General features: G+C 40.4%; 1 protein-coding gene across 7 annotated transcripts in view; it reads right to left on the bottom strand.

Annotated features, from left to right (window-relative positions):
* Nucleotides 1-25,257, bottom strand: part of src (SRC proto-oncogene, non-receptor tyrosine kinase) — a 116,001-nt gene that overhangs the window by 6,559 nt on the left and 84,185 nt on the right. For 4 of the 7 annotated variants that reach the window (XM_062978869.1, XM_062978867.1, XM_062978872.1 and 1 more), the window contains 9 exons: nucleotides 18,793-18,828; nucleotides 17,183-17,281; nucleotides 14,526-14,629; nucleotides 7,082-7,231; nucleotides 5,179-5,334; nucleotides 4,316-4,495; nucleotides 3,698-3,774; nucleotides 2,306-2,459; nucleotides 1,328-1,459 (listed from right to left, as the gene is read on the bottom strand). In XM_062978869.1, the coding sequence (XP_062834939.1) occupies nucleotides 1,328-1,459; nucleotides 2,306-2,459; nucleotides 3,698-3,774; nucleotides 4,316-4,495; nucleotides 5,179-5,334; nucleotides 7,082-7,231; nucleotides 14,526-14,629; nucleotides 17,183-17,281; nucleotides 18,793-18,828 (1,088 nt within the window). The remainder of the gene's footprint in view (nucleotides 1-1,327; nucleotides 1,460-2,305; nucleotides 2,460-3,697; nucleotides 3,775-4,315; nucleotides 4,496-5,178; nucleotides 5,335-7,081; nucleotides 7,232-14,525; nucleotides 14,630-17,182; nucleotides 17,282-18,792; nucleotides 18,829-25,257) is intronic. The other 3 variants (XM_008117599.3, XM_003225288.4, XM_062978871.1) reach the window with 2 other exon arrangements.

Genomic DNA, 25,257 nt, shown 5'->3' with positions numbered 1-25,257 from the left:
GTAATAGCATTGGAGCTACCAGCAAACATGGAAAATTTTTTTCACAATTCTCTTGAAAAAAGGAGTATATCTCATGGCTGTTTATCTTATCATATCATCCCATTACCATATGCACAGGCATTAATAAATTGAGCCAGAATCTTTCTGGTGACATATGCCAGTATAAACTTCTATCCTTGCCAGTGTATATACTTTTGTGGTTATAGCAGAAGGAGATCTCCAGTTCCATCTCCTGTAACAACCCTGCTCTCTAGTATAACTGCAACTTGATGGTACCAGATAACCCTGGTGCTGGGAGGGATGGGAGACCCAGACACAATCTAGCTATAGTTATATAGCTGGGGAAATTATTGCCTTCAGTGGAGGTCCAGGAGGGCAATGGCTGTTCGTTTTTCCTGCCCACAAACTGCAGCTGCTTGGTGTCTAGGATCCTCTACTGCCCATCTCTGTGCCTGTGTCCTTCAGCAAAATCACATTATTTTGTGCAACTGGTGCAGCAGAGGTATCGGAGACTGGTGCTCCACTAGCACTAAACAGCATCTTAGGCTTAATTCCTTGTTAACTCAGTATAGTTGGATAAGATTACAAGGAAGCAATTTAAGTATGCCTTAATCTGGCATTAAGCCTTTTCCTCCTTTAAAAAACAAATTCTCCACATAGCATTGCAGCAACCGAGAAAACTACTTTCCGGATCTGCCTTGAAGTTCCTTCTACTACTGCTGTATCAGCACTTAGAAGTAGAACAGAGGGCAAGGCAAGGATACCTGTGAGTCCCCAGGGGTTGTGTGAAGCCTGGAGGGATAAGATGCAGCTGTCACTTAGGATGTAGCAAATAAGGCTCACTAAGAGGCAGCAAAGCAAAAGGGGACTGTAGCAGCTTTCTGCTGTGCTTTTTAAGTTACCAGGGACCATACACATGATGTTTCTAAAAACCAGGAGTGCTTCCAGGCAAAACTTTCATTGAAGAATTGCACAATTCACAGAACTATTGGACATCCAGATGAAGATATCTTTTATTTACACGTCTTATATTTTCCTACCACTTATTCCATCTTATTTCTAGCCACACACAAAAATCTATTAAGACATGAAGGCAGAATAGCTACATAATGTATTTTGACTGATAACACCATCATATAAAAACAACTGAGGTTAGAGTTACCTGGCCACAGTTGCTCGCTATGATCTCAAGCAGATCTCTGTGACCTCACTATTTCTCTTATCTGCTGTCTGTCTGACTGTGTGGGTGTCAGATTCTGGAGTTTTCTACATGCAAAGCATATGCCCTGTCCTTACAGAACAAGTAGTAAACCTGAAACACATTTACCTGGATATGGCACTCGGCCTTTTGTGGCTAGTTCAGTCAGCAGTATTCCAAAGGACCATACATCTGACTTGATGGTGAACCGGCCATAGAGCGCAGCTTCTGGAGCAGTCCACTTAATAGGGAATTTAGCACCTGAGTAAGGTAAACAGGACAATTAAAAACAAATTCAAGAATTACCATTCTTATAGAACTGTAAGATTGGAAAGGATTCCGAGCCATTTGGTGCCAATCCAAAGGCCATTTGTTGCTACGTTAGTTCGGTAAGGCCCTCTGAAATGCATTTCCTGTGTTAAAATTCAAGAATACAAAAACTGTGTGCTGTGCCCTATCATACCTTGCAGTAAGAACTGAATGAACATAACAGCTTCCTTAGGTATACTATTACTTTCCTTGATCTGCAGTTCTTTTCATGTAGCTTAGAATTTTCCCCCTCCCAACAGCACCATACGATTGAGTTGTATTAAGCTTGTGGTCTCACAATACCTTAGATCCTGTTCACATGCACTGTTGTTTAGGCAGGTATCATCCATCCTACACCTGCGTATCTTATTTCACATGCTCAGATACAGTACTCTCCATTTATCACAGCTAAAATTTGTTTTGTCAGTTTTGGCACAGCTCTCTCATCTGTTAAGGTCACTTTGAATCCTGAATCCAGATTCTGTCTTCTGAAATATTAACGACCTTCCCAGTCCAGTTTGATGTCATATTCAAAAGTGATAAGCATGCTTTTTTTTCCCTTATCACAAAACGTGGAGAAATTAGGGATGATAACTTAAGCCTACAACTACTTCTGTATCTTTCACCAGCTATGCTGAAAAGTTCTGAACAGTGAGCCCTGTAGATCTCCTTGTACGTAATCTCACCAGTACCTTCTTCCATCTTTCTCTGCATTGTTCCATAAATGTCTTCCCCAAAGCCCTAGCTAGTTGCTTCTGAAAATCTTCTCCAAATAACACAGGAATATGTGGTCTATACCTTGCCTTGCCGTATATTCGTTGTCCTCAATCAGGCGAGCCAGTCCAAAATCAGCCACCTTGCATACCAGGTTCTCCCCGACAAGGATATTGGCAGCTCGGAGATCTCTGTGAACATAGTTCATTCTCTCCACGTACGCCATGCCAGATGCAATCTGGAACCATTCCAAAAGCAAAAGACATTCTAAATTTGCTCGAACTACTGTTATATTCTGTCAGTCTAATGCCTAACAAGATTGAATCCATTGACCCAGGGTGAATTCTTGTAACCATTCCATACACTGGCTGATGTAGTTAAGCTGGTGGATGGTAGGGATCATTTTTAAATGCTCATTCAGCTTGTTTTCCCTTTAACTGTCTGAATGAGCATTTGAAAAGGAAGGTTAAATGTCCTGCAGTTCACTGGAGATGGAGACTCAAGAAAATGTGGATTTTCTCCAGCTGAAGTCAAAACAGATGAAAAATAAAATACCACTCACTCACTACTAGGAAGTGGCACTGTCTGACGTAGCAGCCAATATAGTGTGAGGGTTGTCTTGCTCCTTTCTTCAAGGCTTCTCAACCTCCTCCAGAGGTTGGAAGCTTGATAATTATTTTGGTGCTTTTCAAACTTTGCAACTCTGCACAAGGTGGAAACCCTTGAATGTAAAAGCCTCCACTATCAGTAACAGTCTCACTGTGTGGAACCTGTTCATTTGTGTGACTGCAGATCCTTGCCCCCATATCAGTTCTGCTCAGTTTCTCCCCAGATACACACATAACCAAGATGGAAGGAGGCAAGACAAAGATGAAGGCTAAAGAAATAAACACTACTACTGTCATAACCCTTGGTTCATTGACTACTCACTCATGGGGATGAGGAATAGTTTGATCAGGAAACTGCAAGATGTGAAATCAGGAAATGCATGGCAAGCAATGAAAATGACTGTGCATTTCCAGTAGCATCCCGCTGCCTGATGGACCATTCCTACCACTAACAGACTTACTGTTACCTATAAAAATGTTCTTTTCTTTAGTCCTTATAAAATACTGGATTTTTCTGAATTTTAAAAGGGACTAGCATAGGATTAACACAGTCAATGAAAGATTAAGCATAGGATAAAGGCTTCACATCGACAATGGCATCTGCTCAACCAATAAAAAGTTAATAAAAATTTGCCATTGCAGATTTGAGACCTCCTCTGACAACACTAAGAAGATCATCTTTTCCCCCAAAACTACAACATCCCAGACTACAAGAAGGAGAACTTCGTGTTTTAATGCTCTTGCCAATAACTCTCTTCTCCCTCACCATCTCTCTTTCACACATAGATAAAATGGTATATGATAGAAACAGAGTTTACCATGTTGGTAGTCTCTGTGCAGGGATATGATTTTCAGAGGAAACAATTACCTGTGCAGCCATGTCCACCAACTGGGGCAGCCTTAGATATTTGCCCATTTCACCCTTCAAGAAATCCAAGAGGCTTCCTAGAATTGAACACACATTCATCAGTACATAATACCAACCCTTGAATTTATGCAGGTGTTTCTCTCTCATCCTCTTTCACAGATCAGCAGCTGTTTTAAACTCAAAGAATGAAAAAAATGTTAATTGAGCTAACCAGCTGTTTAAAAAGTGGAAGTCTTGTAAAGCCATCTATTAGAACCTCCTCTCACATCCTGATTTACTGCAGTTCTTCACACTCCTTTTATAGAGGCATAGCAAAGGAGCAATGAGCTGTGAGTTGCCTGTGTGGCAGAGTCATGTAGTCTCTTTAACACTTGCTAATTTCTTCACAAATCCATTCTGCTTACGTTTGCAGCACATTAATTTGGTTGTGTGAATCGGTCTTTGCACAATGTGCTGCCTGTTCCACCTAGAGCTAAGTGAAAAAGACAAGTGGTAATTGTGGGTATTTTTCCCTCCTTGCCTGAATTTCTAGCCTGCCTGGAGTTGCCATTTAGTTTGAAAACAAGAGCATCTGCACAAACTGTCCATCCACTCTGGCATTTATAGTATATCACGCACCTTTGCACATGTATTCTGTCACAATGTAAATAGGTTCTTCAGAAACCACAGCGTACAACTGCACCAGCTTCTCGTGGCGCAGTTTCTTCATGACCTGAGCTTCCTGTAGAAATGCCTCTGGAGACATTGTCCCAGGTTTCAGAGTCTTTATTGCTACCCTGGTGGTGCCATTCCAGGTCCCTGGAGTAGAAAGAGAAATAGATTAGCAAGGCACACTTTTCACTGAGAAATATGTGCTCATTGGTCCCATTTTACCACATGGAGGAATCGCAGGATATGACAACATATTAACAGCTATCGCCTCTAGCTTGGTGCCTCTAGCTGTTTTTGGACTTCAATTCATGATCCCTCAACTATTGGTCAAGTTGCACAAGATTGATAGGATGAGGATGGCTGAAATTTGTACAGAACAGGAAAAGGGCCAATGGAGGATACAGCTGCTGACACATACAGACTAACAGGATTACTCATGAGTCTGAAACACATTAATTCCCCATTTCAAAACTGGTTGTCATAAAGGAATATTACCCCTTTACGAGAAAATCAACATCACATTTCGGTTCTCAGGAAATAAACATTTCCAGAGTTATTTAAAAAATTGTAACCTCCTTGCCAAAGAAGTGAACAACTCATCCAGGTGTTATCTAGGTTGAAACTTTCTCTGGTTCCAAGGTGGAACAATTAGACATGTTTGACATATCTTCTCAATTATTCTCTGTCTTCAAATTAATGTAGCTTCTTGTATCCTTTAAGGGAGGTGATGATGTCTAAATGTATACAGGTGCAAATTAATTACAATCATTTTAGGGAATACTTTATGGCTCATGTACTTTATGGCTCATAGACCTGCTAGAAATTCTTACCCATCCACACTTCTCCAAAGCAGCCTTGTCCAAGCTTCACTTCTAATCTTAGGGATTCCCGGGGAATTTCCCAAGCATCCTTGGCAAGGCCTTGTGTCTGAGGCTTGCTGGTTGGGCAGACATTGGTGAGACGGTGGCACAAGCCATCTGCATGTTCTGCAAAAGAAATGTGGGCATAAGACAGAAAGAAAAAAATACTTTAAGAATATCTATTCCATTCCTTTTTCTTAAATGCAGGTTGAATTCCTATTAGTATGCATTTCAATATAATTAATCTGGAGCCATTACAAATGATCAACGAAACACTTAAATGGACATAAATATCAGAGTACCTTCTAGGGCCTTGAACTGAGATTTTGTTGCCCTAATATTTCTACTAAATACGATAATTTGGTAATTGTTAAAAAGGAACCCAGCAAGTCTGGTTCCTAAAGCCAGATATGTGGAATGCTAGTAGTAGTCATTTGTAATGCACTGATCTCTTACTGCTGTTCTGGAAAAGAATGGCATACAACCAATATGACCAGAACTATATGGGCTCACAGGTTATCCAAGAATCAGCCAAGCTTCAATAGTCAATAACAAGAGCCATTTTTCTCTGCATTTGCCTGAATAAATGCAGCTAAGTAGGTTTTCTAGGTTAAAAAGGACCACCAGCCTCTCTGATCAGTGTGATTAAGAAAGAATTTGAGAGACACCCATGAAACTTTATTTTTTTCACTTTACCTCCCTATTTAATAGGTTACTATTTTATGGTCTTCACTGCATGACCACTTCTTTCTCTTCTGCCATAACAGTAATCTCTGTACCAATATATTATTCTAAAAATGTGCACCTCTTTTGTTCTTTACTTCTGAAGTAGGGACCACTGATAAGGCCCACCTTATTCTGCCTTGTTATTCTACCTGTGGTCTTATAAATAAGTAGGTCAAAGGCTTTTTGATGTTATGGCAGTTAGAAAGCAAAAGCCAGAATCAATGAAATCACCAAAAAAAAATCTGGAGACATGTCGCAACATGCTCAGTGAAGCATGATTTATTGATAAAAAGCCTAACATGTTTCATCTGTATATGCTCTTAGAGGGCCATGTAAAATCATAAAAGTGATGGACAAAGATAGCACTTGGAAGATTAGCCTGCTTGAATTTTGTGGATTAGTGCATAGAGACTCAATAAATATGCTGGACAGCAGTAGAATGGTAGCCTTTTTTTAGATCATCCAGTTCTACTCTTAATCCCTTGCTTCCTCTAAGACAATGGTTCTCAACCTGTGGATCCCCAGATGTTTTGGCTTTCAACATCCGGAAATCCTCACAGCTGGTTGTAGGCCAAAACACCTGGGGATCCACAGGTTGAGAACCACTGCTTTAAGATTAAGAGTGGGAAAGCAGCCCCATGAAGTGAAAAAATGTTCTTGCTCCTCTCCAACCCTCCAGAGGGTTCTGCCATACATATGTTTTTCTCAGGAGATGGTCCCCCCCCCCCTTCACCAACAGGGAAAAACTGGTTAAACTAGATAGTCCTTGGGTCCTTTCCAACATTGATTCTATATGATTCAGGAGTCAAACATCTAAATAATTTTCCATTATAAAAACAAGGTCCCCCCTGGGCCTAATATGGTCTGCAAGGGGCTAAAAATCTAGCGAAATTACCCTCTGGATTCTCTAGGGAATATTGGTAGGTGTGTGTGCATGTGTGTAGGGGAACATTGCTAAAGGCTTTCACAGGGGTGGCAGTGAACCCTACAAGGTCCAGTGTAGGATCAATGAGGCCTTCTGACTCTCATGGTTAACATTGTTCAAATTTCTTCAACTACATACTTTTGCTTCAAGTACCTTGATGAGGACATCTTTATTCAGCAAACAATTCTGCATTATTACAAGTTATGCTGATGGGCTACTTACTGGAATAATATGCTACCAGCTGCTGAAGACTGCTGAATTGGGTGCGAGAGGTGATGTAGAAACCACCATTGTCCAGTTTGCGGATCTTGTAGTGCTTCACATTGAGTCCTTTGGCATTGTCAAAATCTGAGACAGAGAGGCAGTAGGCACCTGTTGAAGAACAGCATACACAGCTCAGAGATTCTGCCTAAGAGATTCACTTCAGAGCCTATCTTTGTCAGGATTGTCCCTCCAAAGAATGGCAGGACTTTATGTGCATTATTCATTCTTTTGAAGGTTATAATATAAACAGGACTATAAAGGTTGTGAAGCTCAAGGAACAGAATGGCTCACGTTGAAGCAGATGTTTAGATTCTTAATTGTCTGGGCTGACCTACCTTGTAAGAAATGAGAACAAAATACAGGGAAAGGATACATAAAAACCTATTGATTCATCATTTCCTTCTGGCACTTTAAAATGGGGAAAGATTTCCCAGCAAACCCTTCACAGGGATTTTCAAGCAAGCCTTTCAGCTACTAGAATGTTTTGATGCCATTTACACACACACACACACACACACACAGTATATCTTCTGGAGATGCTACAATCAGCAGGATAGTGGCTTTGCAGCAGGATTAAAATGGGGGGAAATGCACAGCAGCTACCTTTGAAGAACAAAAAGAAGCCAGCAAGGCCAGGGCTGTCTAATTATGGCTTCCAGCTGGATCAGCCTTCACTCTGATCCTGTCAAAGCTCACCAACTAATTTGTGAGGGGTTAACACAGAACTCAGAGACAGAAGACCTTTGCTGCAACACCTCAAGGGGAGGGGAGGAAGAGATTCTGGCAGCTGATCTATAGGGAAATGTGGCTTCCTCCTTCACAACTAATGCGATGTTCCAATTATAAAGCAAAAGTGCTGTTTTGCTAACTTGCCTGAAGTGCCAGCTTTTGGATATTATGTGCAAACTTGGATTGATCAGCCAAGCATTTCTAAAACACAAGCAGTTGCATTTTTTAAGAGTGGCTGTTCAGAGTGGCTCACTTCCATTTCCTGAGTGCTCCCCTTCATTTGAAAATCTGGCTGTCAACAGCATATTGACCACACTAGACAATTGGGGGGAAATGGCTATGATTATTCTGCTTCCTTTAGAGAATGAAATTAGCAAATATTTACACCTTCCCTTTCTACATAAGCAAAACCATGGAATAAACAGTTTTTTCAAGTATTTCATCTTCAGTGGAAACTGCTGTAGCAACCTAATATGGAGACTGCTGCAAAAACGATAAATCCTGCATTCCTTTTGACATGTCATCATCTGACAGCATACAAAGATTTAACATACTGCAATATGGAATATTTCAACAAAGGAATGGAGGAAGAAATCTTGACAAGAATAGGCTAGGCAGACATGTAACCATAGCTCTCTCCTATATCCCTCTACCTACTCTAATAAATATCTGGCCTTGTCATAGATATGATGACCGCTCCCTTTGTGAGTTTATACCTTTCTTGGATATTATATACACTAGGAACTGAAAGGTCAGGACAGAGAACACCTATTGCGAGATTATGTAGTCACATGGGTTTTGTTGCTAGTGTGTATATCTATATATATAAAAGGCTTTTGGCATCACGGCAATTCACAAAACAACAAAAGTACAGGCCCCCCAACCTCAAAATTTGACAACACAACCCATCATCCACGCCTCAAGGTTGATACAACAAAAAGAAAAGAAAAATAAAGTCCTAATTAGAGGGAGAGCAATAATTTTTTTATCCAATTGCTGCCAGTTTAGAGGGCTAATCTCTGCCCACTTGGTTGCCTAGCAACCAAGGGACAGCCAGGTTTCAGTTAGGGGACAGGCAGATTTAGGCCTCACTTAGGCTTCTTCCACAGATTATCTAATTTGCACTGGATTATATGGCAGTGTAGACTCAAGGCCCTTCCACACAGCTATATAACCCATTTATAATCTTATATTATCTGCTTAGCACTGGATTATCTTGACTCCACACTGCCATATAATCCACTTCAGTGTGCATTTTATACAGCTGTGAAGAAGGGGCCTCATATAATCCAGTTCTAAGCAGATAATTTAAGATTATCAATATACAGTAGAGTCTCACTTATCCAACGTAAACAGGCCGGCAGGATAAGTGAATATGTTGGATAATAAGAAGGGATTCAGGAAAAGCCAATTAAACATCAAATTAGGTAATCGTTATACAAATTAAGCACCAAAACATCATATTATACAACAAATTTGACAGAAAAAGTAGTTCCATGCGCAGTAATGCTATGTAGTATTTACAGTAGAGTCTCACTTATCCAACACTCGCTTATCCAACGTTCTGGATTATCCAACGCATTTTTGTAGTCAATGCTTTCAATATATCGTGATATTTTGGTGCTAAATTCATAAATACAGTAATTACTATATAGCATTACTGTGTACTGAACTACTTTTTCTGACAAATTTGTTGTCTAACATGATGTTTTGGTGCTTAATTTGTAAAATCATAACTTAATTTGATGTTTAATAGGGTTATCCTTAATTCCTCATTATCCAACACATTCGCTTATCCAACGTTCTGCCGGCCCGTTTATGTTGGATAAGTGAGACTCTACTGTACTGTATTTACAAATTTACCACTAAAATATCACAATGAATTTAAAACACTGACTACAAAAACATTGATTATGAAAAGGTAGACTGCGTTGGATAATCCAGAACATTGTATAAGCGAATGTTGGATAAGTGAGATTCTTCTTTAATATGAAATAATTACTGGGATAGAATAATGCAGAACAATATAATCTCTAAAACCAGGACAGTAAATAAACAGGGGAATTCCACACAGGAAACAATCGGGGCCAGCTAACACCTCCCAACAAAGTATTCCCATCATCAAAGTCTGGCAAATCCTGTTTTCTCAGGGCCACAGACAGTAGAAGCACATAAAATATCGCAAACAACACCACTCTGAAAACAAGGGAATTCCAGACAGGAAACAATCAGGGCCAGCTAACACCTCCCAACAAAGTATTCCCATCATCAAAGTCTGGAAAATCCTCTGTTTTCTCAGGGCCACAGACAGTAGAAGCACATAAAATATCGCAAACAACACCACTCTGAAAACAAGGGAATTCCAGACAGGAAACAATCAGGGCCAGCTAACACCTCCCAACAAAAAATTCACTCAGGGAGGAAACAGCCAGGCTTTAAAGCTGCAAGGCCATTGCATCCTAATCATTTTTCCTAATTGCAGCATTCATACTTGCCTCCAACAAACAAAAAAAACCAATCAGAAATATTGTATATTCACAACCTTTAGGAAATAATATCCCCTGATGGCGCAGCGTGTTAAAGCGCTGAGATGCTGATCTTCTGGACTGAAAGGCCACAGGTTTGAATTGGGGGAGCGGAGAGAGCCCCCACTGTTAGCCCCAGCTTCTGCCAACCCAGAAGTTCGAAAACATGCAAATGTGAGTGCATCAATAGGTACTGCTCCGGCGGGAAGGTAACGCCGCTCCATGTAGTCATCCCACATGACCTTGGAGGAGTCTACGGACAACGCCGGCTCTTCGGCTTAGAAATGGAGATGAGCACCAACCTCCAGAGTCAGACACGACTGGACTTAATGTCTGGGGAAAACCTTTACCCTTGACCTTAACTACCACCAATTCCTCAATACTTTATTTCCCATACCACCATACTTCGCCACAGCAACGCGTGGCCGGGCACAGCTAGTGTTAAATATATGTTGAACCCCTTTTTGTTTCTGTCAACAACTTCCTGCAATGCCTCACACACACAAACTCCATTAAACAATTCCCATAACCACAACAAACAACAGCCCCTGGCAGCAAAGAAAGGAGGAAACGGTGGAGTTCTCTGTTGCCATTGGTTACCCAGCTATTCCCAGCTCAGTGACCCAGTTTCGGCACCGTTCTCCTGCAAAGAGGACAGGCACAGGACCGGAGTCTCTGTTTACATTTAAATCCCGCCCAGCTCTCCACGAATCAGATGTGAAGGGGAGGGAAACAGATGGAGTCCAGCCTTGTTGACAGGACTGACTTTAGATACCATATACAGGCAGAAGATGGGATAATAGGGATGTAACAGAAACATTCCTCATTGCCTTGTTTGTAAACATTTTGAACTGTAACATTGTGGGTTTGCAGAGACTATACAAGGTCTAAGGCCACTGGTTTGAACACTTCCAATGTAAGATTGCCCACAATTAAAAATAGATTTACATATTATTTGCATGCTTGCATCCTGGGATAGACACAGAATGTGTGATGGATAATGGTATTCCCCCAAATGATTTATTTTTACTCCCTCAAATCAAGCATTTCCAGATAAGAGCAGAACTGGGATACAAGTCTATTGTACTCTTCTCACAGAGATTCACTTTAGATGCATGAATATGTTAACTTGTCCCAAGAAGCTCAAAAGACAGACAAAATATCCAACCCGAATAGCGATTCCCATATGGCATGTCAGAAGAGACATTAGTGAGTAATTTCATAGAAGCTTCTGCAAGAATGGTTACTGGCCCATGGAGCAAAGTCCAGATTTCGTATCTCTACTATCGTATCTGTGCCCGGCCACGCGTTGCTGTAGGAATGTTTTGTTGGGTAGAGAATTGGGCATGTGGAAGGATGTTGGCCGTGGGACGTTGGTGGGATGTTTTGATGTTTTTTAGAATCTTTGTGGGAGGGTTTTCTGGTGTCCCCGCATGGAGGTGGAGGTGATAGAAGGAGCTTATGTGCCTTCAGAAGAGGAAGGTCATGTTGAAGTAATAAGAGTTTAACCCCGGGGGGCAGGGGTTCCATCGGGTTAGCTTACATGTCCCAAGAAAGGATTTCCCAAGTAGGATGGAGGCAGGGTTTGAAGTTGTAAGGTTATTCAATGGTAATCAAGTGGAGTAATGACAACATTGAAGAGAAAAGTCCTTTCCTCCACCTTGGACATGATTGCAGACATATATAAACTCAATTTGCGTAGTTTTCAACACATTTGAGAATGTGTGGATAGTTGATATAGATGTGGGCGAAACGTAGGAGAGAATTATAGGGTCAGTTTACATGTCTCCACAAAGGATTTCCCAGGGAGGATGCAGTGAGGGTTTGAAGTTGGAAGGGTATTAAATGGTCAAGTGGACCAATTACAATATTGAAGAGAAAAGTGTTTTTCTCCACTGTGGTCATTATTGTATATATATATAAATGCCATTTGCCTAGTTGTCTACACATTTCAGAATCTGTGGATATGTGACATAGATGTGGGTGAAACGTGAGGAGAGAATCATAGGGTCAGCTTATATGTCCCAGAAAGGATTTCCCAGGCAGGATGCAGTCAGGGTTTGAAGCTGCAAGGGTACTGAATGGTAATAAAGGTGACCAATTCTAACATTGATGACAAAAATGGTTTAATGGATCCTGGGGATTATTGCACATATGTATAAAGCCCTGCTTGCCTAGTTTGCGATAGACCTGATAACCTGTGGATACCTGACATAGATGTGGGCGAAATGTGAGGAGAGAATCATAGGGCTAGGTTACATGTCCCCACAAAGGATTTCCCAGGCAGGATGTAGCCAGGGTTTGAAGCTGCAAGGCTATTCAATGGTAATTAAGTGGTCGAATTAAAACATCGAAAAGTCCTTTTCTGCACCCTGGACATTACAGCACATATATATGAAGGCCATTTGCCTTGTTTGCAACACATTGGAGAACCTTTGGATACCTGACGTAGATGTGGGGGAAAGGTGAGGAGAGAATGATAGGGGCAGCTTACATGTCCCAGAAAGGATTTCCCAGGCAGGATGTAGCCAGGCTTTGAAGCCCCAAGGGGATTCAATGGTAATCCAGTGGAGCAATTACAACGTTGAAGAGAAAAGTGCTTTACTCCAAAGGTCATGCAGTTGGGCCCCATTCTGTTATATCGGAGTGAATGAAAGCCCCCCCGAGAGGGTGCGTTTACCGGTAGGCCCTGCTGGGAGGCGGGAGGGAGGTCCCTGGTCGTCCTCCGCCTTTCGAGGGGGGTTGATGTGGCGGAGGGTTCGGCTGTTCCAGTTTGTCCTCATTGTGCGCTCCTACCTCCTTTTGGCTTTGTTTGGGTGGCGGAGGCGGGAGGAGGAGCTCGTCCTCCAGCAAGTCCATGGGCTGCAGTTTCAGCAGCGAGGAGGTTGTGAGGGAGGCCTTGAGGGAGGCGCGCAGGGTCTGCACCGCTGCCATCGCCGGTTCAGGAGGGAGAGCCGGAAGCCAGGGCAGTGAAAGGCCCGCCCCGCTGCCTCCGGAGGACTCACGGTTAGCAGTGTCCTCTTGAGGACAGGCGGGGTGTAGAAGGGGCGGGGCTTGCGGCCAAGTGCTTTGGAGGATGTAAAACAGAGGGAAGGGCGGGAGGAGGCTGCGGGGAAGGGTAAGCCGAGGGGATTGCAGGATGGGTAGTTTAGGCTCCTGAGGGGGAGGTGTGCTGTCTCCTGCCGGGCTTTTCCCTCTTTGCCCGGGTATAGTGGAGAGAAATGATTCAGATGATGGGCGGGTGCTAGGACCCAGGGGACAGCTTTTTCCCATTGCCTGCCTTCCCTCTTGCCGCGGCCATGAGGGCTTCTCTTTTCCCTCCCGGCATGGCTCCCGATGGGGCGTTGTGGGTTCTCTCCATGTGGAGGTGCCTGAAGTGATTTTGTGTTGTTTCAACCTTAAGGCGTGGATGATGGGTTGTGTTGTCCAATTTCGAGGTTGGGGGGCCTTTACTTTTGTAGTTTTGCTCGGTGCCGCGATTCCATTACCCTTTTATATATATATAGATGATAAATTGCTCTGGGTTAGCTTCCTTCTGATTAGATGCCTTCAACATCTGAGAAAAACTAGAGTTTTAATCACTCCCAACCACACAGCTGTAAAGAGAACTATCATTCGTCAGAGGTAGTTGTCTGTTACAAGTTTACATGAGTCAAGAGGCCCACCTAGAATACTGACCTGATAAAATATGAGATCCTCTACAGCAGTGGTTCTCAACCTGTGGGTCCCCAGGTGTTTTGGCCCACAACGCCCAGAAATACCAGCCAGTTTACCAGTTGTTAGAATTTCCGGGAGTTGAAGGCCAAAAAATTTGGGGACCCACAGATTGAGAACCACTGCTCTACAGCTTGGAATTTTTAAAAAAATCACTTATATTATTTAAAAGCATTTGCATGTTGCTCTTCCAGTGTTGTTGGACCACAATCCAAACATCCCTCACTGCTGGCTATTTAGGTTAGGATTGATAAGTGTTTGAAGTCCATTAGGACACCATTTTCCCTCTTCTGCTGATAATGGAAATCCCTTTTATTAGAAAGTTGGGCACCACTAGTGTACAATCATAGAATGTTTATATTGTCCTAAGTGCAATGGGAGCCCAGTTTTCTCAGCGATACGATCCAGAATTTTAAAAAATAAATGACAATTACCTTTTGTTGTCTCACTCTCTCTTGCCAGGAAAGTTCCTCGAGGATTTTCAGGATTGAGTAGTAGCCGTTCAGACTCTCGGCGGGTTATCTTGCCAAAATACCACCTGTAACAGTGAAACAGAGATGACCATGGAAAGATCCCATATTTCCAAGTGCCCTCATGCAGTACTCATCTTTTCTCCTATACCTACATGCGAACTTTCATATTATGGTGAAAATACTATATTATTATTTTTTTTATACCCTATATCAGTGGTTCTCAACCTGGGGTCTCCCGATGTTTTTAGCCTACAACTCCCAGAAATCCCAGCCAGTTTGCCAACCACTGTCCTATATAGACTCAAAGTGGCTATATAAAGGCCCTTTGTCCTATACATAACTTAATTTTCTGTAGATGTCTAGCTGAATATACCATCTTTCACATTACATGCTAAGGCACCACAGCTGTCTGGTCAATATTGGAATTGAACTTTTGAGCCTTTATACTTTGGGTCCAGATCTTGAATTTACATAAAGCAGTAAATGTTAGGAGGGGGGGCATCAACAGTTATTAGCTAAACTGAAACTCCGAGTTTAAGCACAGAATACTATCTTAATACTAAATACTGGAGAAGTAAACAGGAGGAGTCCATTTGTGGACTTTTCGAGAAGCAAAAGACTAGTTTTTTTCTGTGAACAGTGCTAGACTAAAATGGATCAACTTGGGTCTTTTTATGGTTACATTTTAAAAAAAGAATTTGCCGTATATACTCGAGTATAAGCAGAGGTTTTCAACTCTTTTTAGGGCTGAAAAAGCCCCCCTCGGCTTTTACTCGAGTGAGGGTCTTGGCCGGCTTATATTCAGGTCGGCTTATACTTGAGTATATAGGTAATCAGAGTTGGACAGTCTTATCTTAAATTAGTTTTATATAAATATTCAAAAACATTTAACTTACTCATGCCTCAATTAATGTAATTTTTTTAGTTTCTATTTTTATTTTTATACTTGAGTATATATTGTACTGTATATACTCAAGTATAAGCTGGCCCAAATATAAGCCAAGGCACCTAATTTTACCACAAAAAAACTGAGAGTTCTTTGTGGTAAAATTGGGTGCCTTGACTTATATTCTGGTCGGCTTATACTCGAGCATATATGGTACAATATTTCTTATCCTGTGATGAGAGATGACAGTGTGAAATACATCTAAATTTTGGCAGAGGTTGCTGGAAATTCTGAGGTTTAGCTGCACATAGTATTGTAGATTATTGCTATGAATATCTCTTATCTCAGGGGTCCTCAAACTTTTTAAGCCGAGGGCCGGTCCACAATCCTTCAGACTGTTGAGGGGCCGGATTATCATTTGGAAAAAAAAATACAAACAAATTCTGATGCACACTGCACATGTCTTATTTGTAGTGCAAAAACAACAACAAGAACAAGAACAAGAACAATGAAAGAACAATACAATATTTAAAAATAAAAACAATTTTAACCAACATACATTTATCAGGATTTCAATGGGAAGTGTGGTCCTGCTTCTGGCCAATGAGATAGTCAAGTTAATTAGGGTTGTTGTTGTTGTTGTGCCTTCAAGTCATTGGGTGACATTGGGTGAGCCTAAGTCTAAAATTTATTTATTATTTATTTACTGCATTTATTTACTACATTTGTATCCCCAAAGGGGACTCAGAGTGGCTTACAAATTATATGTACATACAATATATTATATTATTAGCATAGAACAATATTAGCATTATATATTACTATATTGTACTATACCAATATACTGCAATATTACAGTAGAGTCTCACTTATCCAACACTCACTTATCCAACGTTCTGGATTATCCAACGCATTTTTGTAGTCAATGTTTTCAATACATCGTGACATTTTGGTGCTAAATTCATAAATACAGTAATTACTACATAGCATTACTGCGTATTGAACTACTTTTACTGTCAAATTTGTTGTCTAACGTGATGTTTTCGTGCTTCATTTGTAAAATCATAACCTAATTTGATGATTAATAGGCATTTCCGTAGTCCCTCCTTATTATCCAACATATTCGCTTATCCAACGTTCTGCCGGCCCGTTTATGTTGGATAAGTGAGACTCTACTGTATTAGTAATATTATATGTAATATAGAATATATAATTAATATTATTATATGGTATTATTATTAGTGTTATATTGTATTACATTATAATATTATTATCAATATTATATGTATATACAATATATTATATTATAAAACTGAGGGCGGGGGCCAGGTAAATGACCTCGGAGGGCCGCATCCGGCCCCCGGGCCTTAGTTTGGGGACCCCTGTCTTATCTCAATACTGAAGAAATAGACCACAAAGTAAAAAGACTTTTCATAATTTCCTACCACCAATGACTATATGAATTCTCATAGGTTGAAAGGCAGATTGTTAGGCAAGAAAATAACCAACTGTTTTAGGAGCCCCGGGAGCTTAGAAAGTTTATTTTGGGGTCTAATGCTCAAATTCCTGAGTTACCACTTGATACATCCAATCAAGGGAAATATGCATGAACAAACAAGCTAAAACCCATCCAATTAAAATTAGATAATTATTTTAATTTAAGATGTGCCCAGGTGTTATGACCAAATGCTGAGGAGGTATGTTTTTTAAATTGTCCAAAAATTTCAATTACTCTTCAGCCTGGATGGAGTCTGAGGGTGCGACATAGTTACTGGGGATATAGCCTTTCTGACCAGTTGTGAGAGAGTGAGCCAGCCACCAATCTCCTTCCCTGGAAAACACAAAAAATAAAAGAAAACACAATCAGTGGAAGCATAGAAATCACATTATCTTTGCAGCCTAGTGGTATTTCCAGCACTTGATTCCAAACCAGCTCCTCCTGCCTCATCTGGGAAAGCCAACTTGCATGTAGAGGCTCATTCTACATTAGCTTTTGTGGAAAAAAGTATCCAATGCACATAGAAAATATCAGATTCTACAATGAAGTTAAGTATCAGCCAGTAATGGTCATGTATTGGGATGGGATGGGATCATCTGCATGTGAAAAATGAATGTGCTTCCCAAATGATTTGGTCTCTTCCCCTGAAGCAGATCTGTAATGGTTAGTTATCTTTCCAGATTGTACAAAATGATGCAATTACAGTAGAGTCCCACTTATCCAACATAAACAGGCCGGCAGAACGTTGGATAAGCGAATATGTTGGATAATAAGGAAGGATTAAGGAAAAGCCTATTAAACATCAAATTATGTTATGATTTTACAAATTAAGCACCAAAACATCATGTTTTACAACTAATTCGACAGAAAAAGTATTTCAGTGTGCAGTAATACTATGTAGTAATTACTGCATTCACGAATTTAGTACCAAAATATCACAATGTATTGAAAACATTGACTACAAAAATGCATTGGATAATCCAGAACGTTGGATAAGTGAGACTCTACTGTATTACTAAATCTTTAGGAAATAATACACCCTAAGATGCTGGTATTATAATTCTAGTTTTGAAATTGAACAACTTGGCTTTCATTAGTAGTCCCCAAAATCTTGCACAGTTCTTTGACAAAACAACCTGATCTGTATCTCTTGAATTAAGGTGTGAATTTGGGTTTATCTATACAGTCAGAGGAGTACGAAATCCAAATGTTGCGAAGCACTTGTTGGTAGATTACATGTCTTAAAATATGCTTGTAAACATATTTTGAGGCTATATATGTATATGTATACACACACACACCAACATATACATATATACATATATGCATTACCATACATACTTAAATGCATGTTTTATGGTTTTTAAAAATAAAATTCAGCTTAGTGAAAAAAATGAATATGATGAAATTAGGGATAAAGAAAACATGCAAAATCTGCCATGGATTGGAAAAGAAAGCACTCCCGTCTCCCATTGAAAGACCACAAGTTGGCCATCCTGGTTTGGGCGACAAGGAAAATGACAATTAAATAAAATATAATCTCCCAACAATCTTCATTCTGGAGACAAATCTAATAGATGGATGCATGATTTGTGTAATAAATCCCCACAAAAAGGTAGGATTTCTCTTTGTAGTGCGTTCCACAGCACATGGCTGTGGGGTATGCCGGTAATGAGGGCAACTCAAGCAAATAAGGTGGTCCCCATGGCAACTGAGCTGTGTCATTATCAGAGATTGCACAGCTGGCACCTTATTAGTTTGGTTAAGTGACACATAACACACAGTCCTTTTAAATAAGGAGCTTCCTTACTTTAAAAGGCATGTCAAGTACCCATTGAAAATACCTTTGGAGCCCTTTGTATCTGAACCAGAGCTGGCTGCTGTATAGGAAGCATTGGAAGTCCAAGAAAGCAGAGGTGGGAATGGGGAGGAAACAGGCACACACAAAACAAACACAAAAGAAAGAATTGTGATAATAAAAAAAGGAAATACATCGTTCCAAAACAAAGTCGAAATACCAAATAGCACAAAGCCACAGTCGGAACCAAATATTAAAGCACATACATGCAGCCTTGGGGTAAGGTGGGGTGAAGAAATAAGTGATGAAGGAGGAACTCTATATCCTGTAAATAAATAAATCCTGGAAAAGGACAAAAGCATGCTTTAGCTGAGAGTCACAGGGAAATAATGCCACTGAACTGGATAGACTAAACTGTAGAAAACAGGGAAAGCAATGTATTTTACTGAAGAAACTTGTCTCAGTGGGGGAGTTATATAGTCTTCTCAGTTGAACAGAAACTTCGTAAGGAAGAGAAATTTCAAATTAATATTAGACAAATAATAGAATCATAAAGTTGGAAGCGACCTCGTGGGCCACCCAGTCCAACCCCCTGCCAAGAAACAGGAAAATCACATTCAAAGCACCCCTGACAGATGGCCATCCAGCCTCTGCTTAAAAGCCTTCAAAGAAGGAGCCTCCACCACACTCTGGGCAGAGAGTTCCACTGCTGAATAGCTCTCACGGTTAGGAAGTTCTTCCTAATGTTCAGGTGGAATCTCCTTTCCTGTAGTTTGAAGCCATTGTTCTGCGTCCTAGTCTCTAGGGCAGCAGGAAACATGCTTGCTCCCTCCTCCTTATGACTTTCCCTCAGATATTTATACATGGCTATCATATCTCTTCTCGGCCTTCTCTTCTGCAGGCTAAACATGCCCAGATCTTTAAGCTGCTCCTCATAGGGCTTGTTTTCCAGACCCTTAATCATTTTAGTTACCCTCCTCTGGACACATTCCAGCTAAATTTCAGTGAATTCAGATGTGACCAATACTTATTTATTTATGTATTTATTTTACTTCTACATCACCATTTCCTCATGGGGGCTCAAAGAGATCTTAAAGAGATCTAGTGTGAGCTGTGAAAAAAAAGATTGACTAGGTGCATAAAGCATTTTGATCGGTCACACTATTGAGCATCCTTCAACATATTATGCTAAATTTTGTTTTGAGGTAGACACTTTTAAGAAGAAGAAAATACAATGGTACACCAAATCTGCCCAAGACAAAGCAGTGGAAAGATTTTTTTATTATTTCGGAAGCGACTTGAGAACATACTGCAAGATGCTTCTGGTGTGAGCGAATTGGCCGTCTACAGAGACGTTGCCCAGGGGATGCCGGGATGAGTTACCATCATGCTGGGAGGCTTCTCTCATGTCCCCACAAGCTAGAGCTAACAGACGGGAGTTCACTCTATCTTGCGGTTTCGAACCAGCAACCTTCAGGTCACAACCCAACCTTCAGATCAGCAGTTCAGCTAGCTCCATAGTGGAGAGATGATACTCTGGGACTCATGGCAGCAGCTTGCCGGTGCATAGTGGTGCATGGCTAAGGATTCATTCGTGAGCCACTTGGGAGTTCCATTTTGGGAGGAAGGCAGGATATTAAATAAACAGGTGTATAACCAATCCTTTTTAGAAGGAAAGCAAGAGTAATAAAAAGTAAACCCTTCATAGGAATTCAATGCACCAATTATACAAATATTATCTATAAAATATGTTCTGGATCTCAATAAAAGAGTGTGAGAAATCTCTGAATTTTCCAGGCAGGCTCCAGCTGTGTCCATGCAAGGTGTGGTACCATAAGCATAAATGCAATATATCTGAGGACGGAAAAAGGTTGGAGGTGAGGAATGCAAGCAGGACTCCCCCGGCCAGCATTCCTCCTTTCCCTCTGCATGACTAAGCTTAGAAGCAGTCACAGAATGTCCAGGTGGCTTGGAATGCCTTTATCTTGCAGAAACATTCAGGACTGCCAGTAGCCAAGAGGTAGCGGGTGGCAAATGTTTAGACTCAAGAAATGCCTGGGAACAGCAGAGAATAATAATTTCAAACCAAGCACCAATTTAATGTTTTCCAGCAGGTTTATCAGACTGTGTTGGAGTCAACGTACTAGCAAGGCAATCTCATCAATTCAATAATCCAAATATTATGCAATTAACTTCCATATATATATAGGGTGCTGTCTACAAAAACCTTCATACTCATATTTTTTACATTGCTGGTTACAAATTATTGTTGCCATTCTTTATATCCCAGCTAAAATGTAATGTATAGTTAATAAACAGGCTTACTGATCATGTCAAGTCTTCAGTTAATGAAGCACAATGAAACTAGTTCCACTGTTATGGAAAGAAATGTACTTTGTTAGGGATGACAGGTGAAATACGATAGTGTGCCTAGAGAGAATGGCCTATTAAGAAGGGTTCTCAGTTATCCTACTCCCCCTCCCCAAGCAACCTAAGGGAATTTTTGTAATTGGGGCATGTATGGAAGAAAATGCCAGGGAACAGTGAATATGTTATTCATCTGAGAATGAGACTACAAATGGTATAGCGGTAAGGAGTGAAAATCCCCTGCCTATTTTCCACAATATTTCAGCGTTTCTATGACCGCAGGGGAAAACAAAGCTGAAAAAAATTCCCTAACATTTCCTTCCAAGACACTCGTAAGTCGATAAACTTTTTAGATCAACCTTTCATGAGAATGAGTAACTTGGTAGAACCAAAAAATGCCACAAAAGCTTTGATTGCCAAGAACTGAGTTCAAAATAATTTTCTCTTTCACCTTGCAGGATTGGTGTCAGAATAAAATGGGTCACTGTCTTTATCTCCTGAAATGTAATGGTGTTAAACTGGTTAAAGTTTGCAAGAATACACGATAAAACGTATCAATACCCTACTCTTATGCTGAAGGAGGAGGTAGCCAATTTCCCCAATATTTTGATTTCTTACTTCTTACCAAAATAAGTTTGCGGCACAAAGAAAGATTAAAAAATTCCCTAAAATATTGAGAGAAACCAGGCCAGCTATATCTGTAGAAGGCTAAGGGAGGACATGACACAATTTTCCTAACAGCTGAACATAAAACATAACATAAAAGAGAACAAAGAACTTGAGACCAATCCAGGCTCTTGGCAATTTGTGTCGTTTAAATATACACATTCAGTTTCCTCCATTATTGCTCATGTAAACGCTTCTCTTCAAAAACATTTTGAGCTCAGTGACAGTTGGAAGAACCAAGCAGATATACTTCCCTCGATTTTTCCTTTGTCACTGTCTCCTCCTGGACTAACACCTGAATAGAGTTTCATTGTTTGCTGCTTCAAAAAGCAGCACTGGTGGATCTAATGGGATTTAGTTACAGGAGGGTAGATATCAACTGAACAATTGAAAAGATAAAAGATTACAGCAGTTCAACCATGGAACCAATTACCTCCAGGGGTGATACCCTCTCTCATTCACTACAGGTCTTCAAACAGAAGCTGGGTAGACTTTTTAGGGGATATACTACCTCTGAAATTTTCTGTGTTGAGCAGGAGTATGTGGGGAAGATGAATATGAGCACTTTTAACTCTATGATTCTTCAGTATTTTTTTCTGTGAGAAACTGAACTCCTAAATATCTGTTAACACCAAAGCTGCAGCTTGCTCCATATTCTCCCCAAGAATCCAGAGCAAACTGTAACTTTGGGTCCATGTAAATAATTGGGATGGTTCTGAGATGGAACTGGCTGCAACTGATTAACAGTCATAATGTGCACCTTGCTTATCCACTATGCAACCTCATTGTTTTTAACTCGATGTTTTAATACCGTGTTGTGGTTTTTTTTTTTTTCCGGCTGCTGTGTATATATTATTATTGGTTTTTTTTATTGTTCTTTGATGTTTCATATTTTATGTTATTATTGTGTTGAATCTGATTTTGCTGTGAGCCGCCCCGAGTCCCCTTTGGGGGAGATGGAGGCGGGATATAAATAAACTTATTATTATTATTATTATTATTATTATTATTATTATTATTATTATTATTATTATCTGTCATCCCATATTCTCTGGGGTCTGGAGGCATGAGACAGTACTCGGTGCTCCCGCTTCTCCTTATTGTAGCAGCCACAGGGCACAACATGGCTTGTATGGTCTTTGCCTGGAGTGATGCTAGACTAGGCTATCAGAAAAGAGAAGAAGCCAACATCTCTTCAGGTGACAAGTGACCAACTCTAGCCATGTTGTGCCTACTGGCCACCACAATGAGAAGGTCAGGGTGGCTATCCGGCTGTGTGCAATCAAGCTCCTTCCTGTCTCCGCAGCAGCTGTGGGATGCGGTCAAAACCATCTGGGGGCTGAGCCAGCATCTGCCACTTCAGAGAGACCCCAGGATAAATTATCAGTGTAGACCCACCTCTGGATATGAATACCCATTCAGCCATGGAAACCCACTAGATGACCGTTGGCTAGTCATATTCTCTTAACCTAATAAAAAGGCAATGCAAGCCTCCTCTGAATAAATCTTATCAAGAACACACACTGATAAATTCAAAGGTACATAACAAAAACAAACAGTATGATAGATGAAGGACACAGAATGTGCTTTAGGCCCATTTACACTTCAAGTTGCCCAGTTAAATACAAAAATGGTAAGCCTACAGCCATACAATACAGTTATGGAGCTCAATAAAAATTCACAGTGAATTCTGAACATATTTTGTGCTTAGAGGTTACCAGCCAGCAAATTAACACACTTAAGTGAATAGAACAGTACATAGAAGTTAAGAAGGATTTTTTAAAATTAAAACAATTTAAATAAATTATTTTAAAAACAATAAAATAGTTCAAACTAAATTTGATACATCATAGAAAAGATAAAAACAGCCCATACAAAGGACTACATGCAGAGACTTCTCCACTAGAATTAATGCATGTCTGACCACATGCTCAGAAGTGCACACTCCATTAAAATTCCCTTCTGTCACAATGAATTATGAGTCAAAATCAAGTGTTTCTCGGTGTCCTTCCTCCAAGGGAGGAGGCTGAGGAAGAGACATCAGCAATGGGAACATTCAAGTAAAAGGAAAGTCCCAAGGTTCATGTGCATGCTGATGTGACAGGAAAATTCTGTGGGAGAGTGGGTGAACAAAAGTCAAGGAAATCCATGAGATTAGTGAGATAATTGGAGGATAAATTTTATCATCTCCATCTTTTGACATAGTCATCTACCCACCAAGATTTGCTCCCCATCTGAACATCTTCTACCTATCATTATTTGCTTGCTATTTCAATGCAACAACAAGCAGCCCATACAAAGGACTACATGCAGAGACTTCTCCACTAGAATTAATGCATGTTTGACCACATGTTCAGAAGTATTCATGTTTTACCTGGCCTAGTTTGCTTTTTTGTTTTTTTATATGACATGCCGTAGAACATGTTGCATAGAAACCCCCAATGTATTTTAGAGAGGATGATATTAACAGCTTAGTAAAGTATCTGTTGTCAGGACCAAGCAGCTAGGTCAAGACACTGCATTAGGCAATATCCTTTTCAAAGATGCAAGTGACAAGGAGATTAGAACTTCTGAGGAAAAATGATAAAGTAACAACCAGATTTGGCTTTTAACTTTAAACAAGATGGGAAATCATTTTTTTCAGTAGAAAGACATAGGAACAATTTGCTCTAGGGTTGAACGGAATTATAGGGAAAGCGTTAGTGAATTTCACCTTATAAAAGACCACTTGAATATCTCTTAGATTTCCAAATGCTGGCAGATATAATAAAAAGAAAGGGCAGAGTGAAATTGCTTAAATGATTTCTACAATTGTTACTAAGCCCAATGTCTTTGTTACTGAAAATGATAGCTGAAATAAATTACTGGATACAGAAAGAGGAATAATTGGTGAGGTCCAAGAATGCAGATTCATAATATAAAAGGAAGTATTATATAAGAAAAATGATAATCTTTACTAACAAATGGGTTGCTATGAGTTTTTTGGGTTGTATGGCTATGTTCCAGAAGCACTCTCTCCTGACATTTCACCCACATCTACGGCAGGCATCCTCAGAGGTTCTGAGGTCACAACTGAGAATGCCTGCCAAAGATATGGGTGAAACGTCAGGAGATATTGCTTTCTGGAACATGGCCATACAGCCCAAAAACCTCACAGCAACCCAGTGATTCTGGCCATGAAAGCGTTCGACAACACATATTATTTACTAACAAAGTTCATTCAGCTGAGAATCACAAATCACTAACCAGGCTTTCCAAGCCACATGGACTAGCATCTCAAAACAAATGCACAAAATGAAAAGCTCAACTTCTTATACTTTAGAAAAGCCCGGAAGGCCACTCCATTAATAAGAAATTGCCCTCAAATACCCTGTTTGGGGAAGTAGGAAGTAGGAAGCAATACTGTTGTGTTTTCACGACTGCCCCAGGCCATCTTTTTTAAAACAACAGAATGTGAGTTGAAGTCATGACTTGGAGG

The sequence above is a fragment of the Anolis carolinensis genome, chromosome 4 (genome assembly GCF_035594765.1).
Source record: "Anolis carolinensis isolate JA03-04 chromosome 4, rAnoCar3.1.pri, whole genome shotgun sequence".
Taxonomy (NCBI): Eukaryota; Metazoa; Chordata; class Lepidosauria; order Squamata; family Dactyloidae; genus Anolis; species Anolis carolinensis.
This window is presented reverse-complemented; position numbering and strand designations above follow the sequence as displayed.